We start from the raw sequence: 17,492 nt of genomic DNA on the forward strand, positions 1-17,492 counted from the left end.
TTTTGCTTTTATTCTAGTTTGAAAAAGATTACCTTGAATTTAAGAATCAAATTGCAGTATTGTATGAATCTATCCAGGAATTTGTGGATTCCTGGTTTGAGAAGACCCTAACTGTAAGTAAGGCTACAAATGCAAACCCCTGCTCCTGCTGCTCAGAAGGGCCGAGCACCCATAGCTCCTACTAAACTCCTTCATTGCTGCCAGTGCCTTGTGCTGTGCTGGTGGCTGCCTGAGTAATGTTGGAAGACATCAAACCTATTACAAATGTTCTAAAAGTTGCTTGCAGAAGTGCTGTAAAGGAATGTTCATTCTTACTTGGTCCCAAGTGTATGTTCCATCTTTCCATACTAATGTTACAGCTCTGTATTTTGAAGTTTATTTTCTTTCTTCATCTTGATGCTTCCTGTTGCATTTCTAAGTTATTTCTGTTTCACTGGCAGAAGTAATGAATAAACATCTGCCATCTGTTTCCTTAATGTCAATATTGTTAATGGCTCAGGCCCTGAACAGATATGAAACGTTAATGAAGTGTGAGGTAAAGGTTGTAGGTGTTCTACCACAACTGTTTACTGAAAAAAAGCAGTAAGGATTTGAGAGTCAGAAAAACCCCAAGCTGTAGTGATAACAGTTTCTTGGTTTATACAGGGGTATGTCCTGTGTGGGACAAAATATAGAAATAAAATTCACAAACTTGTTGGGATGTTTTTTTCTGTAATTTTTAGAAAATGGATAAATTTGACAAATTTGCGTATTCTAAATTAATAGAATACTTTATGGACAATGCTTTTCTGAGCTGTTATCTTCTGAAGTAAATGCTCCATCTTCCTTTTTAGACTGAACAGATGCTGGAATTTCTGATAAAGCTTGAACAAATAGGAGAAAATATTGATTTAAATGAGAAGTATACCATTGTTCTTCAACAGTACAGCCAAGACTTAGAGTTTATTCAAAAACTCTATCAGAAGGAAAAGGAAAATCCACCTTTACCACGTAATATACCACCAGTAAGAATGAAGTAAATGAGAGAAAAAAATTACTTTATTTCTTGACTGTTTTTAAGATGACAAAATATAACTTCATATCTTCTGTGTTTTAGGTAGCAGGGAAGATTATGTGGGCTCAGCAGTTATTCAGAAAAATTGACCATCCAATGGTGTTCCTTAAAAAGAAAACCACACTTTTGAAGGTTGGAAATTAGCAAAGGAGGATTTATCCTAAGCTGTTAAGGATGTTATTAACAGACAGAAAATTTACTTGTATACTTCTACACTCACTATTCTATTTATTAAATCTTTTTTATTGTATCTTGGCTTGTAGCCAAACTTATTCAACAGTGGGATCATTTGTATACCTTTCTAAGTGGGCCATTAGTGCCTTGTATATGTCATAATATAAACTGTTCTATGAACAAGAGTGAGAGGTAAAATCAGGAAAAGAGTTATGCTGCTTAGAGAAGTTGAATACTACTTAATAATTTAATTCCTAAATATATTGCTATGTTTCTGAGTCTTATCTTGTCTCTAAAACAGCATAATTTAGAGATTTCTTTAGTTTTCCTGTGGTGGAGAAGAAAAGCCTAGTGGAGAGCCTTTCTACTGTGTTAGACTCATGGAATTGTTTAAGTGGTGCTTTTTTGTGTTTTCCCCCCTAAATTGCAGACAATGGAAATGAAAAAAGTTATCAAGAACTACAATAAAATGGCTGCAGTTCTTTTGGAATTTGAGCTTATTTATTATAGAGCCTGGTGCAGGTTTGCTTACCAGGCGAGGAATGCTCTGTGTGCTTCCTTACTTGTCAGGCACCCAGAAACCAAGGTAAATATGATTCATTCTTTGTATGAATGTTACATGATTTAGTATTACACATGCTACTTTAATCACATCATGGATAGAAAAGAAAGCATAAAAGTAACCTTAACCTAAATAGGGTTAAAAAATGAGCTACTTGAGTTGAAATATTTTCCTTTTTGTGTATATTTATGATACGTCTCATAATGTTTCTTCCTCATAAGGCTTCTGTCTTATTCAGGGTATAAAAAGGACAGTATCCAGCAAATACATATCTACTACTGACTTATCTACATTCTTTAGATATTGTTTCCTAGTTCATTTTCTATGTTAACCTAAATTTTAGTCAAGGAAGAAATGTTTTCTAGGTCATGATCTTTTCTGCAGTGATCAATATCACTGTGTTGAATATATGGCAATAATTCATTAATTTGCTTTCAAAACTGATTGTTGAGGCAGAAAATTTTACCGTTCTTACTTCTCAGATTTTTTTTCTGCTGTAGTACAGAGAAATTATGTTTAACATGTGGCATTCTCTGTACTAATAAATTCCATAATGAACAACTATTAACATAGTTTTCAAATTTATGTTGCATCTTGAAAATATTTACTGCCTCCAAAAGTATAGAGATTAACCTTCACAATATCTCTCCCTAGTTACTGATGGAGAAGCTGAGATAAAAGGCAAATTAACTTCCAGAGAATGTAGCTGAAGAGCTAGAATTAAACTAGGGAAGTCATGGGAGCCAAGTGGTTAGGGCACAGTGAAGGAGTCACAGTGTAAGCTATTGGTTGATTAATACTTTGGGAAACCTATACATTTCTAGAGGAGGTTGAAGAAGAAGCATGGGTAAATATTTTAAAAATCCTTTCCAGTCCATCTACATCTCTTTAAATGATCCAGTTATATCACACTGCAGGTAAATACCAAACTAGTGACTTATTTTCTATTTCTTTTTTTCTCTGCTACCTGAAGGAATTATTTGTAAACTTAGACCCAATGGTCCTGGAAGTATTTTATGAGTCAAAATACCTGAGAAAAATGCATTTTGAAGTCCCAGATGTTGTCCTTGGCTTGTGTGCAGATGAAGAACAGATTAAAAGACATCAAAGGGAGTGAGTGAACACTTTTTGGATTTGTTTCTCATCTGCAAATGGGAATCCCTACCTTTGAGTCTGTTGCATATATTGCTTTTGATTTATTATAATTTTTCTTTCTGATGGAGTTTAATTGAATTTTAATTGCTTTCCCCTGCATTTCCATATTAACATGCAGTTGTTCCTATTTACATGCATATCTTGTTACTTGGAAATGCCTACATGTTTTTGTTTTGTTACTTCAACAGCTGCTCTCTAAGTGGAGCTCCTAGGTACTGCTATTATTATTGTTAGAGTGCATCTGTGCACTCTAATATAACAATTACATGCCAAAATATTACACTTAGCATCAGAAGATTTTTTTTTTTCTTAGAAAAATAAGCTGGAATTTATCACTTGATTACTGCACAACCCAAACATGTGTAAAGGGAATACATTGCCTAAGTTATGACTTGGTCTCTCAGGTTGAATATTTAAATTTATTTTTGTTGATTTAAAATAATTTATTTCTGTTTCTCGTAATAGTTCAAATCTTTGCTGCAAGAATTCTTTCATTTCACCAGGGATGCTGGTTGTTAATTCTAGAACTCTCCAAACAGGGATGTTCAATCTGAAAAAGCAATGCTTTGTGAGGAGCGTTCTTCATTTCTTAATTAGAATTGGACAAAAAGGGATGAAATTAAAGAGTTTAATAAATACTTCAACCCCTTCTCTCTTTTTCTGTTGTTGAAATTTTCAGTGTTTCAGTCTTACAACACAGCATTTTTCATTGATTTTGTGTGGAGTGTTTAAGGACAACTGACCTAAAATTTTTAATGTGCAAGGCAAACTCTGTGCTAAAAACCTCCAAAATACAACAGCCCCAAATTTTGCCATCCAACAGGAAAAAAAAAGTACAGAAAATACTTACATGAAAAAAAAAGAAAGTCAAACTTTCTTTCTATTCTAAAAAAACATTAATATTGACTCCCCAGGTAGAGAAGAAATATTAAGGGGGTGTAGATTTTTGATTAACAACATTTAGAAAACAGTTCTGGGTATATTGTGAATGGGTTATCTCAGTTTATTGTTTTTTAACAATGATGTATAAAGTTGTGATTTTAATCTGGTGCAGAACACAGCGATTGCTGTTTTTGCAGCATTTCTTGTAAGGAACCCATTATCTGACCTTTGAATTATATTTTCTTCTAATTCTTGTTTATGCAATTTCTTTGTGTAGCTCCATTTTCATGGAACTATACTGGTAAACCTTACTATAAGGTAAACCTTATTTCAGAATTTGGACCCTTTTTCTTTGGGATTGGGGGTTCTAAGTGGTTTGTATGTAGCTTTTCTTATAAGCACTGTAATTTCATGCCATGACTTGTGAGATGAGAAGATGGAGACAAAATCCCATGTTTTCAATTTCCTGTTTCCTTTTTTTTTTTTTTTAATTGTGAATAATTTTTCTTGCAGAAAAATTCTGTCAATTGATCACAGTCACTTTGCTGCAGGTACTTAGTTCTTCAGTCTGGTTCTGCTGCTGGAAAGGACAGAGGCCTGTCTGGAGTTAGGAAGAGCTGGGAAGGGTTCTTATTGTTAAGATGGGATCGGAACTTGCAAACGTTTTTAACAGAAAATGTGTCCAAAATTCACATAGATGAATTAAGCACATTATAAGCATAATCATATCTATCAGACTACAGAACCTGTTGATCAGCTACAAGGAACATCTGAATAGGATCCCTGTTGTGCTGAAACCGCTGATGAAGCCATTGATAGGACAAGTTGAGGATGCCCTTACCCCGGGCCTGATGCAGCTGTCGTGGACTTCTTTGAACATCAATAAATGTAGGTAATAGTAGAAGAAGTGGTGAGTACTTCATACTGTTAGATGCCTGCATTTATTTTTGCTTCTCTGTGAAAAAAATGTTTGTGGGCTGACCACTTTAGGTGGATAATTTTAGCCCAACTGCTACAAGAATGTGAGACAAGGAAAAAGCTATGGATGTCTTAATAATATCTTTTCTATTAAAAAAAAAATCTTCATAACTTGTGCTGAACATCCTAAAAGTGACATGTCTGGAATCAAAGCTGCAGATTTCTATTCAAATCCTAATTTTTTTTCCAAAACACATTTTTTATTAGACATTGAGATTTTCCACACTACCGGTAAGACACAACTGTAACCCTATCAAATGCAGCATGAAATAGATTAACTGCTGTAAAATGTCATTGAAATGGGCATATAGAAAACCATCACCAAGACTATCATGTTGCAGCTTCTTGAGAAGACAATAACTCATGCTTGTAAATAAGTTTTTCAGTTGAGATTGATTGATGTTAGGCTTTCTCTTTTCTTCTTCAAAAGAAAAAGCAGCAATATAAACAGGAACAGGTACGGTCTAAATCTGAAAGTGATATCTAAGGGAACTCCATCCAGAAATATGGGGGTCCATAGTCACCTTCTAGACTAAAACTCAGGAGACACAGCAGAAAAATAGATTTAGGACTACTGAATTTATATATAAAAAAAAAAATATATATATATATATATATATATATATATATAAGGAATTTTTTGGATAGCTTTTCTGTTTTAGACAATAAAAAGACAAGTTCCACCATTAACTTCCTAGTCGTAATAAATAACGTTTCTTACTTAAAACATCGGCACTTGGAAAGCCCTGGCACGCTGCTGTGCCTTAGATATCGTAGTGATTTCTTTCTACATACAGTAGAAATATACACATATATTTATATATATAAAAGTTGATGGTAATAATAGTGGCAAAGGACATCAGGTGCTGTATTTCTTTCTATTTTGCAATGGAAGTATGAAAGGGGAAGAATTTTTCTAGTCTATTCAGAAAGAGCAGGAACAGTAGATTTTACCTTTAGTTTAATAAACACATTTGTTAAAACAATAAGTTTATCGGTTTCCAAAGTAAATTAGGTGATATACATGAAAGAAGAAATCTAATAGTTTAACAAGGCTGTAGTCTTGGCTGGGAGAATTTGACACATTTAATTTTTAAGTTAATTACAATGGTAAAGTACTGCATTTTGCTGTGTATGTATGTAGGAGGGCATTTATATCCTTTCTGTTTTCTGTTCTATTTTGTTGATCCTTTTCATTACAATGTTATTACCAAAAAGAAGAGACATTTTGAAGGATATTGTTCTGTTTATTATGAAATGGTTTAATCTAAAGATTGAAAAGTACAGCAAGTCCATCATGTTTCAGGCCTTCCTTTCATATTTCATTGCCATTAAATCTTCATTTCATTATAAAAGCTGGGGGGAGACAGGGGTGAGAAGTGGGAAGGGGTGGAAAGAAGGGGAGATGAGACTTAAGAGATCTGTGTTTTGGATTGATTTGTTTTCATTTTGTTATCCTTCTTTAGTTATTCAGAACGTTTATAGTACTCTGAGGGAGTTGGACTATGTGGTCAAAGCAGCGTCTGACACCCTGGAATGTAGAATTGAAAGAATTCTGAAAGACATGTCAAACACTGCTCTGATAGTTTTGCCAGAAGATGAACCTACAGATGTGACTTCTTTCTTGGAACAAATAGAAAAGCTTTCTATCTCTGCTGCTTCTAAACTGTCTCAGTAGGTTTCTTAATTGCACGAAGTTGAAAGTCATTTTTGGGAGGGTTTATGTGTAGCGCCTTTACTTTTAAAATGTTATTGTAACAGAGTACTAGTCTAGAGCAAAGTGATAGTCTTAAGATGCAGGGAGAAACTCTCACAGCAGTTGTGAGATAGCATAGTATTTGGCATTTAGCATTTATTTAGCATTTCTTACATTTTTTCCTATAACATTCTTATAAGTAGCAAGAAAAATGAAGATGGATAGGACTTGAAATCTCATTCACATGTTAATTGCTTAACATTTAATTGTTAATTAAATTATTTATTAACATTTAATTGTTAATAAAAACAAACTTCTTTTGTTTTTATTTTAATCATTCTGATTTCACAGATTATCTTACTGCCCCGTCATGATCAACCTATTTTATCACCTATAGTTGGAAGAAACCCTTTTTTTAAAACAAAATTATTATGAAGTCCAGTTGAATCGGATATAATAGGATCTGAAAAATGGGTTTCTTTTTAGTCAGCATGTTTTAAAATCTCTGCATGCCCAAGGAATAGGAACAAACAGCAAAACATTGAAAGGGAATTTCCCTTCACACAAGTGCAGTGGTACAGGGGGTGTGTGTCTGGGAAATAACAAAGGGTATTCCTTATGTTTGATTACCCATGGGTGACTGTAAGGTTGTTTTTGTAGGCAGAGCCAACAAGTGGAATGCTCTGTGTATGAACTTATAGATGTTCTTAAGCACAGTCTGAAAGCAGATGCTGGAAGAACTCTGGAGGTAAGATCTCTACAATAATTACATTATGACCTTCTACAACCTAGTCAGATACTTGATATTTCATTTATATGCTGAATAATATGATTATTTTCCTAAGAATTTCCCTTTCACTCTTCAGGATTCCTTTGCCTGTACACATCTTGACATAAAGCAGAAAACACGCTGCCAAGAATGTCTGTCCTGTAGCTGCTATAACCTGATGGGACAGCTTTGTCAGAAGAATACTGACTCTTTGATCAGATGTGAGTTTGATTTTTTCAGATATATTTAATTTTTAAAATAAAACCTTAAGATTTCTGTTCCCCCCCCCTCCCAGCTTATTGTGGTAAAAAATAATATTCACGCTTAAATATTACATTTATTTAGGCATGAAGATTTCTTTAGAATCCTTAAGACATCGACTACATGTTATTGACTCCAGGTATCAGACAACTAAGTCTGTACAGGCACACAGGGTTCCTTTGTTCAGAGCTGAAATTCAACTGGCTATTCCAAATATTGTTTTGAGACCAAGTCTTAAAGATATTCAGGTAACAAAACTATTGCACATCTCAGTCATTTATGATAAAACATTTATAAATGCATTGTTTTAAATCAATTTATGCAAGTCTGGTATAAGAACTAAAAGGAAGGGGAAGAAAAGGTCATTTGAGTTCATGATGACAGTGGGTGCTAAGGATGCAAAACAGGTACAACAGGTCTGTTGCACATCCTGTTAGAAGGGATGTTTTTTCTCAAAGCTCAGTAACTCAGTAATTCACAAACCTCTACTGAGAGGCAAACATTTCAAAATGAGTGAAAAAGTAAAAATGAATGCCATCAATACAGCCTGGTTGACTTCCCAGTCTCTTTAAACTTTTTCAGAATTTAAAATCTGTTTCAAGTATAATTCATAAATTGGCATTCAGCAGTAGAGAAATGAAAAGAAAAATATTACCAGCCTGAAGCCCTAAACTGTGAAAAAATTTAAACACTCTTTTAAACTTACACTAGTTCAGCAAAATTCTTACACACATATTTGCAATATCCTGTGATGTCTGAAATTAGAGTATTAGTTGTTTATGGTGTTGATTTCTGGACTTTTCATTTAGCATGGCAACCATCAAAATCAGTAGCTGAGTTATTTCTCAAGTTTCGTGTGCAGCCTTCATGGTTTTGTCAGTGAGAAATCAGGCCACAAAGTGTGATTTTAAAATGCCATATATAGAAGAAGTAATCTGCTAATTTCTGTAGCTGCCTTATAGATTATAGAGCATATCATCACAAATTCAGACAAATGTATTCAAGCATTTTGATGTGAATGTGATAACTATTATTAATAACACATAACTATGTTTGTAACAGTTTAAAGGGAAACAGGACTGTAACTAAGTTATAATCCCCAGTGATTCATGATTACTGTTCATAAAGGTCTCTTATGTTTTTGTTTGAAAACCACATAAACTTGGAAGGACTGTGATAAGACTTGATGGAGTACTCTTTCCCCTTTCCAAATGTGTTTTGGTGATCCTATGTCACGCTTATTAGAATATTTCATTTAAAAACAGAGGTATAATTTTTCAACTTTGGTATTGTTTGGATGATCATCCGCTGCACATATAATATCTCTGTGAGCTCAAGGTGAATGTTTTGCTTTTTTCAGAGTGCTGTAAACAAAGCAGTACATATCATACTGTCAGTAGCCAAAGATATTCCCCTGTGGAAATTTGCTTACTTACATTATAAACAGCAGCAGGTGGGTATTTTATTTTGATTATTTTAAAAAAAATTGTTAACATTTCTTAAGATTATGTTCTGTACCAATACTTTGACTTGTTTCCTGGTTGATCTTCCTGTTAAGTCAATGCCTAGTTTTTAATCTCTATGGCAAGTAATAGAACATAACAGTAACAGTTCATAAATCCTATGTTTGATAGTTTCTAATATTAAAATCAAAAGTTGCTTTAAAAAAATATTTCAAATATTCTGTTCAAGTATGATGATGACAGTGTAGAACCAGCATTATCTGTAAATTCTACCAGCTGAATATAAATAATTTTCACTCTTCCCAGGCAAAAAATCTTTAAGTTAAACTGCAAGCCTTCATATGACACCTATCATACTACAGTTAATACAGCACAAATACTTTAACTGGCATCAAAATTAGCACTAAAACCTTGGGAAGGCCTGAGGTTCAGATAGAAACAGAAATTTGTTGAAGTACAAGAATGCGTAGTACTGGCAATCATATGGCCTTAATTGTCTCCTCTGGGAACAAAATATAGATGTCTGTAGATCTGTGCTGAGAAGTGTCTTTAAAAAAAATATTTTCTTTTATTGATATGACATGAAAGATAGATGAGGTCATTTTAGTAAAAAAAATCCACATTCAAGTCCTGAAAATAAATAATAATCAATATTAAAAAAAATTAAAAAAGAGCTAGGAGAGAGTGGACTGAACTCTGTTTTGTTAAGCAGAATGTTAGCTTATTTTCAAACAGACAGCCTTGCACTGCCTTCAGGACTTTCTATGGCCAAGAATGAGAATAGATTGTAATTCTACACCAAAGAAGGCAGAAGGACCTTAGCAGCTATGTTGGAGGAGAAAACAGCTATACTTGTACATGGTACACATTTGACTGTTGTAATTCCGAGAGGATTAATACAGAGCTCTGCATGGCAATCTTTTATAAAATCAGCTTTAACACTAGAACTATGTAAAAATGCAAGCTGAGAACAGGGAGTCTCCCTGTGAACATTTCTCTGCACTTTCTGTTTGTTCCTAGAAATAGTTTTGATCTGAACATCATTGCTCATTCTGTAATTCAAAAAGAAGAACAAAACCCCAAACAAACTAGTGGACATATTTTTTTTCTTGTTTAATTTATACCAGGTTGAACAAGCTCTTGCTTTAGAGTTAGGTGATGAGAGCAAACTCACCAGGATGGTGGCACTGAAACCTTTAGACAAACAGATCATCGAACATAAGGATGTAAACAAAGTGGTGATCCAACTAAATACAATTATTTTGTCTCTTAAAACTGAAGCACTGGTTCTTCTGAAGACCTTTTCTGAATTTTCGGACATCTGGAACAAGGTTAATTACATGCTTAATATAATATGTTGATGTGTTGTAAAATCTAAATATGTTAAAAAAAAAGAAATATTTGTTGTATAAGGAATCTGTGCTCAGTAGGAAGCATTGGTTTCATGGTAGAATCCATACACTCATAATTCCTCTGTCTGCTCTTGTGTTGACCAGAACTTGCAAATCTTTACCAATTAAAGCATCTAAGAAAGAAAGCAGAAGAACACAAAAAGAATTTTGGGGCATAAACAAGCTTGTGCTTTCATATGCTTATAAATCTTTCTCACAGCATCTTGTTTGCATGTGTTATGAAAAAGAATAGTTGAACAGAATCTCTTAGAAATTAGAGACAGCAAAATTATTCCTGAATATTAAATGGACTAGTTCTCAGTCAACCACTGCTGAGAGATACTTTACTTTATCTTCACAAACAAAGGAGATGACCTGTATCTAGGAAATCTTTCAGCAAAAAAGGTTTGAAAGCCGAAGTGAATCTACCCTGATGGAGTTTTCCTCATTAGGGAGTGGGTCCAGTAACATAAATGGTATAGCTCTGTGGAGTGTTTTGTCAGGAGATTCACCACAATGTAAAACCTTGAGTACATTCTGAGTAGTAAAATTCAGCTTTGGAAATGGACAACTACTGGTCTTATCTATCAAAGGTGCTTTAGTCTTCTTTAACTTCCCATTCCTAAATCAACCCTTAAGTGACTCTTCTGTCCAGGCTGAGAGCATTTTCAGCTCTTCATGGCTTCTGAGGTTCCAAAGCTTAATGCTAAGTTTGGGTGAGCCAAGCACATATTGGTAAACATGTAGTTTCACCCAGACAAGACACAGTCAGATTGGGTGAACAATGTTTCTTTCTTACTAAAATCTTCTAAAACAGTCAATTAACCTACTCCTTAAAATTCCTTAGGAGCCAGCGTTGTTCCCCCCACCTTTATAATCTCTGTTGGACCATTGGGAACCATCACTGGTAACTCATTATTGGCCAGAGAGGTGCAAATTGTCAGGGATCTCATAGTGCAGACTGCAGGGGAATGTCGCTGAGATGGGTGAAGATCATCTGTTTGTAATTGAACTGAGAACCTTGCACATTTGTTGAGCTGGTGACACTGATTTCTCACCTCTGCAGAGACAGGCTTACCTTATGAAAAGGAAGGATACTCAGTACTCTATTGCTTATAAACAACCTTCAGCAAGCTAAATGCCCTCTCTCCCTTTAGATCCATCCTCCCCTGCCAGACCATTTTATTCAAATGGCCAGGAGGCCATCTGCACCTATAAACTGCAGTCTAAAGGTGCTGTTTCAGGCAGAGTGAAGATGACTGAGTGCAATTCCTCACATTTAAATACCTGTTAGAGAATGTGAACTGCTTTTTTGGGGTTGCAGACAGAAGGAAGACTAGGATGGAAAGATTTCCATCAAAATTTTAGCAGCTACGTTGTAAATTTTGTAGTAACATTTGGATGGATAAATGATATCCTGACTCGTGTCAGTTTTTGAGTTACAGATTTCAAGTCCTTTGAAGAGTATTATACAAAAAGTAAGAGTCAGGAAAAGCAGTTGAAGTAAAAGAATTTGTACTTATAAATAATGCTTATATCATAAGTTCTTTTAGAGAGGGAACCTTTTGTGTTTCTACAATATATCAGGCAGCTGGGCAACCTTTAGGTTATTATAATACCAATGCTAAATAGCAATTAAAATAAACTTCTTTTAAGTAGGATCCAGAAGAAAAAGTAAAGGAATTTATCGATAATAAACCAACAATGGCTGAATTCCAATCTCAAATCAGATACTTTTCCGTAAGTATTTTATTTTTAATAAAAATGAACTGTTCAGAAAAAATTTAGTGACATTAAATACTAAACATATGTATTTGTCTTAGCAATTGGAAATGAAAATCAGAGAACTGCCCAATCATTGTGCACTGCAGTCAGTGGAAGTTGCAACAGAGTCACTGAAAATAGCTTTAATTCAGGAATGCCGCTCAAGACAAAGAACATTTGGATTAGCTTTAAATAAAAGGTCTGCCACAGATGTGGGTGAAATTTATTCCTTCATTGAAAATGTTAGCAAGAGGTTAAGCAGACCTATCCATGACTTAGAAGATGTACGGGAAGCAATGGAAGCACTGAAGGAGATCCGAGAGAATGAAATTAAAATTGACGTGGCAGTTGGACATATAGAAGAATCTTATTCTGTTCTTCATAAATACAATCTGCTCTTTCAAGATGAAAATACAGAAAGAGGTGATGGATTGAGCTATGTCTGGAAGAACCTAAACACACAGGTATTTTAGTTATATTATTTCTCAAATCATTAGTATCAGCTCTCTTAATGTTAATGAAATGACAGAATAAACCTATTTACCTAATTAATTTTTTGTTTCCTGCATTCATTCTTTTATGCCTGTTTTTTTTCTCTTTGTCTGCATATAGGCACGACAGGTTGAGGACTTGCTACTGAAGGTACAGCCAGAGATGAAAACAGATTTACTGAGAGGTGTTCAAAAATTCCAAATTGATACTGCAGGATTTTATAAAGAATATGCTGAAAAGTAGGTGACCTGTGATGCAATAAAATTATACTTTGTTAGTGATTGTTTGAAAATGGTGTATCTAAAGGGCATCACAAAATAAACACAGCACAGCATCGCTCTACAAATTACACCTGGAAAAACACCTAATTTCAGATTAATATAAGGTGGGTGAACAGTCTTACCATAAAAGATTCCTTCCTGTAATTTCAGTGCTGGAGTCAGTGATATTCCATAAGAATTAATTGGTTGGGGGAAAAAAAAATAAATTCTCAATCCAGATCAAGATGTAAAGTTTGTTTTTGCATCTCAACAAAGCACTTTGGGAGATATTTAACAGTAAGTGTTAAAGCAGTGTTTTGGATGTGACTGGAGATACCAGTTCTAGGTATTTCTAAATTCACCATCTTATTCAGCCTTTTAAACTTACTTTATCACTTTTGAAGATGTAAATTGTGGGATATTTGTGGTTCATTGGACACTCCTACAGCAAAAACAAGGAAAGAAAGCCAGGATTTGGCTTGCTGTGATTCATTATGGCTCTAGGACAGTACCTGACCTTTGAGGGCTTCCCTCATCCTTTGGTGACAGAGGACTCCCACACAAGCCCTGCTGGGTGACCTCAGCATGACTGACACCCCATACTGTGGGATCTGCTCTTAACTTGAGGCTTCACTGCTTGGTCCCTGACTGCAGCTCCAGCTCTGCCACAGCTGTGCCTGTGCCTGGCATGGGCCCTGCTGAGCTGAACATGGGTCCCAAGGCACAGACTCGCTCCTGAGGCTGACCTCAGAGCAGCCTGGTTCCCACTGGCCTGTGTCTCATCCTGGTTACCTTCCCTAGACCTGCCCCGAACCCAGATTTACTGGCTTACCTTCCCTGCTTGACCTTGGTCCTGTCTAATTATTGTCGACTTCTCTAAGGACCTGGGCTATCATTTGAACCTGATTGCCACCCTGAGGGCCCTGGTGTTCCTGCTCAGGTTCTGTGGGATCATGCCTTGGCTGCCTTTGTGTTCCCACTTTCATCTCCTGGTCCCGTTTCCTTTGCCAAGCAGCCAGCCTGCTGCTTTCTGCCCATCTGCCTGAATTTCTTTCTAGAAATAACCATGGCACAACAGAAGATGACAGGCTTCCCATCCCAAAATATTATGATGTGGCCAAGAAGTGGTCCCAGATGTGAGATCTGGGAATTGCACCCAGTCCTACTGCTGAGATGTGCTCATTAGGCAAAATGGTATTTTTTTCTCATATTTTTCTGACTACTTAATTATGGTTCTAGTGCCAACTAGACAGTTTTCACTCCTGATTTATGTATTTGCATCTTTCCCTTTTTAAAATATAAATGAAAATAATTATTAAAATTTGTTTTACTGAAGAAGCAGGAAATAACAAAGATAAAACATTTGCAGATCTTTACTGTTTGTAAGATGTATGGTAACACAGATGAATTTTTTTATTAGAAAAGAAATTGGGTTTTCTTTCAGGGACTATTGAATATGTAATCTTGGTACACTGAATATGTGCTACATTTTCTCTTTTAGTGTCTTGTAAAAATTTACAGAAAAAAATGTTAAAAAATATTACATAATGTTCAGTAAGTGTGGTTTGGGTTCTGTTGTGCTTCTTTGTGAGACCTGTATGGTTGGGAATTTCCCTGAATTTGTTTTGGCTTTTACAGGGGCCCCAGCGAGGACAATATTCCTCCCCATGAAGCAAGTAACAGATTACAGATCTTTCAAGCCAAATTTGATGAACTGTGGAGGAAGTATCTCTCTCTTTCTGGTGGGGAAGAATTATTTGGTCTTCCCATCACAGGTAGTTTCTCAGGGGATAAGGATACCTGCTTCTAAGCTATTAATTTTTTCTTGTGATTCCTGCTAAATGCATGTAAATTTAGAAAAATTGCAGAAAAATTCCTTGCAGAAAAATTCTTTGCAGTAAATTATTATAGTCTTTCCTATGAAAAGCAGCTGGGGGAAACTGGCTCTTGGTGTGCACATACATTAACATCAGGTGGAGAAATACTGCACTGCTCTCAGGGTCCAGATGCTCTGCTCTCCTACTTTTTCTGTTCATAGCTAAGCACATTTCCTGCCAGTGTTCTGCCCCATACAAATTTGGGAAACATGTTGCCAAAGTACTCAAATTGTCCCTGCTCCAGTTGCATAATGAATTCCCTTGGGCTGTGCAACTGATCTGTAATGTCCTTATGTCTCCTAGTCAGACACAGTTCCTTTGGAATTCTGTGGTGTGAATTACAGCAGAATGTATGATAAGCACTTTAATTTGTGCATGCTAAATTGAGTACATTTTCCTGTCTGAGGACATATGTAAATCCAAAATCTAAATATATTTTACTAGGAATTCCAAAAGATATGCAAGAATGTAAATAAAATGTTTCTGCTAAGGGTGTCCATTTAAAATGTTTTATTGTCTAATATATTCTATACATTTAATTTGAAAGCACATCCATCATCCTCAAACTCTGCTTCTTAAGTAAATAGTGTAAATTGGACATAGGGAGATATTTTAGTTCTTGTCTAAAATTATATTGTGTTTCACTGCCATTTCATCCACTTTTTCAACACTGTCTTCCTCAATTATAAGATTACACCTACTGCTACACAAGAATATTGGTTTAAAAAATCAGTGATCTAAGCAATTACTGTGCATCAAAATCTGTTGCTCTTACATAATGTAAGTGGAAAAGTTTGTCTTCCTAGACACTATCTAGAAAACAGCAAGTCAGATTTGATTAATTTATTAAATAGCATTATTAGATATGCATTGATTCTTATGTTCATAAATACATTTGATGTGAATACCTAATTAACACTCATGAATTTTCAATTTTAAAATTTGAAACAGAGTATCCTGAACTTCACAAAATTAAACGTGAACTTTCATTGCTTCAGAAACTTTACAGTCTTTATGATACAGTTACTTCTAGTATCGAGAGATACAATGAAATGCTTTGGAATGGTTTAAATATTGAAAAAATTAACAGTGAACTTCTGGACTTTCAAAGCAAGTAAGTTGGTTTTTTTTGGTGAAGTACATGCAATTTTTATTTCTAGCTCTTCATTTTAATTAGCTTGTGGAAATTGCTGCGAGGGACTGAAGGATGTTGGTCCATCTCATGCTCAGTGTTGGGCACAACTGCACTGTGGTGCAATATGCAGCTGGTTTGTGAGTCACTTGAGGCTTGTTGGTGTATATTGACATGGTAGGCTGTAGCTTATTGAATAAACAAGGTGCACAAACCTGTGTCAAGATAGTTGTAAGTATAACTAACTTTCAAAGCTGATCTTATGCGGTACCTTTTCAGTGATTTAGTTTACAGTTAATTAATTGTTAGTCCATGATATTAGATCAAATTTTGAACCTACTGTTTACTTCTGCACATTTGTCTAAATTCTAACTGGTATTTCAAGAATGGTAGATAGCCATGCTAAATTCTGAGGAGTTATTTATGAAATTTGAAGCAATAATGTTTTCCACAAGAAACTGGCTGAACTGACTTTTACTCATTAATTTGAAAAAACCTAACCCAACCTCCTTTTTAAAATTAATAAAAGTGAATATATTGAAACATATATACTTCTGCATTTGGACAACGTAAATCTTCATCTCCTTTCAGAAGAATTCTGAAATCTGCATCATAATATGTTCTGCAGTAAATTGTATTTTACAGGCTGCAGGACTTTTGCAGAAAGTCTTCCTTCTGCAGAACCCTGAAGGAAGCCATTGCACAGCAATAGTTTTCATTTATGTGTTTCTCTTTGAACTTCATGTGTGAAATTTTTGTTTTTCCTCTCAAGTGCTGAGCTATATTTGGAGCAGTGTGACTACCGATAGGCAGTATATGGGTTTTTTTGTAATAAAAGTCCAGCCCAGTACTATCCTTCTTTTGGAAGTTTCCTACCATCATTGTATCAAGCTATTCTCTCTGAAGGCAGAGAAATTGAAACAACATACAGGAGATACTCACAGAAATAGCTAAGATGGTATGCTGTGTTTTGAAAAAAGCAGGAATGCTGGAAGTACAATTACTGCTTTACACTAATTGTAAAGATATGCATAGTTCTTTAATGTAATTTTGTTTTGCTACCTTTTGAAAATAATAATATAATAGAAAACTTATAATCATGAAAAGTAAAGTAAGAAAACCCCCAATTCATCCAATTCAAAGCTGCAGGTAAAAAATTATCCAATTAGAAAGAGATAAGAAGGATAAATATTTAGAGAGCATTATAGAAGTTTATAATAACAGCTGGAGAGAAGTTTCCTTTTATATTTTACTGTAATACAATGGAAAGAGAATGTTCAGTTAATCCAGGACAGAAATGTAAACCTGATCAATGGAGTAGTTATTTAACATAATGTGCAGCTTATGGAACTTGCTTCTAGAAGATATTATTGAGATGAAGACAAAGGAAAAAGTTGCTCGAATTTTTTTAAAAAATAGCCAGTTTTCATTGCCAAGCTAAGATATCCCATTTCTAATAGCCATCCTCAGACAAGTTTATTAGATGTCACTTGCTAATCCTCAGGACAGAAGTAGCCACAAACTGCCCCTTAGAGCCTTCTTGATACAAGGCAGAGTATAAATTTTCCATTCTGCAATGCCT

The 17,492-nt window shown here is 34.9% G+C and overlaps 1 protein-coding gene across 1 annotated transcript in view; it reads left to right on the forward strand.

Moving 5' to 3' along the window:
• The window catches only part of LOC111925299 (dynein axonemal heavy chain 5-like), a 152,215-nt gene that overhangs the window by 18,770 nt on the left and 115,953 nt on the right, over positions 1-17,492 (forward strand). Inside the window, exons 16-32 of the mRNA XM_023921726.2 lie at positions 18-113; positions 834-1,004; positions 1,097-1,186; positions 1,659-1,814; positions 2,764-2,903; positions 4,564-4,715; positions 6,272-6,479; positions 7,162-7,249; positions 7,368-7,491; positions 7,616-7,779; positions 8,892-8,984; positions 10,122-10,325; positions 12,045-12,125; positions 12,209-12,613; positions 12,762-12,880; positions 14,540-14,676; positions 15,730-15,892. Of these exons, the coding sequence (XP_023777494.2) occupies positions 18-113; positions 834-1,004; positions 1,097-1,186; positions 1,659-1,814; positions 2,764-2,903; positions 4,564-4,715; positions 6,272-6,479; positions 7,162-7,249; positions 7,368-7,491; positions 7,616-7,779; positions 8,892-8,984; positions 10,122-10,325; positions 12,045-12,125; positions 12,209-12,613; positions 12,762-12,880; positions 14,540-14,676; positions 15,730-15,892 (2,591 nt within the window). The remainder of the gene's footprint in view (positions 1-17; positions 114-833; positions 1,005-1,096; positions 1,187-1,658; positions 1,815-2,763; positions 2,904-4,563; positions 4,716-6,271; positions 6,480-7,161; positions 7,250-7,367; positions 7,492-7,615; positions 7,780-8,891; positions 8,985-10,121; positions 10,326-12,044; positions 12,126-12,208; positions 12,614-12,761; positions 12,881-14,539; positions 14,677-15,729; positions 15,893-17,492) is intronic.

Source organism: Cyanistes caeruleus, chromosome 1 (assembly GCF_971803275.1).
Source record: "Cyanistes caeruleus chromosome 1, bCyaCae1.hap1.1, whole genome shotgun sequence".
In the NCBI taxonomy this organism is placed as follows: Eukaryota; Metazoa; Chordata; class Aves; order Passeriformes; family Paridae; genus Cyanistes; species Cyanistes caeruleus.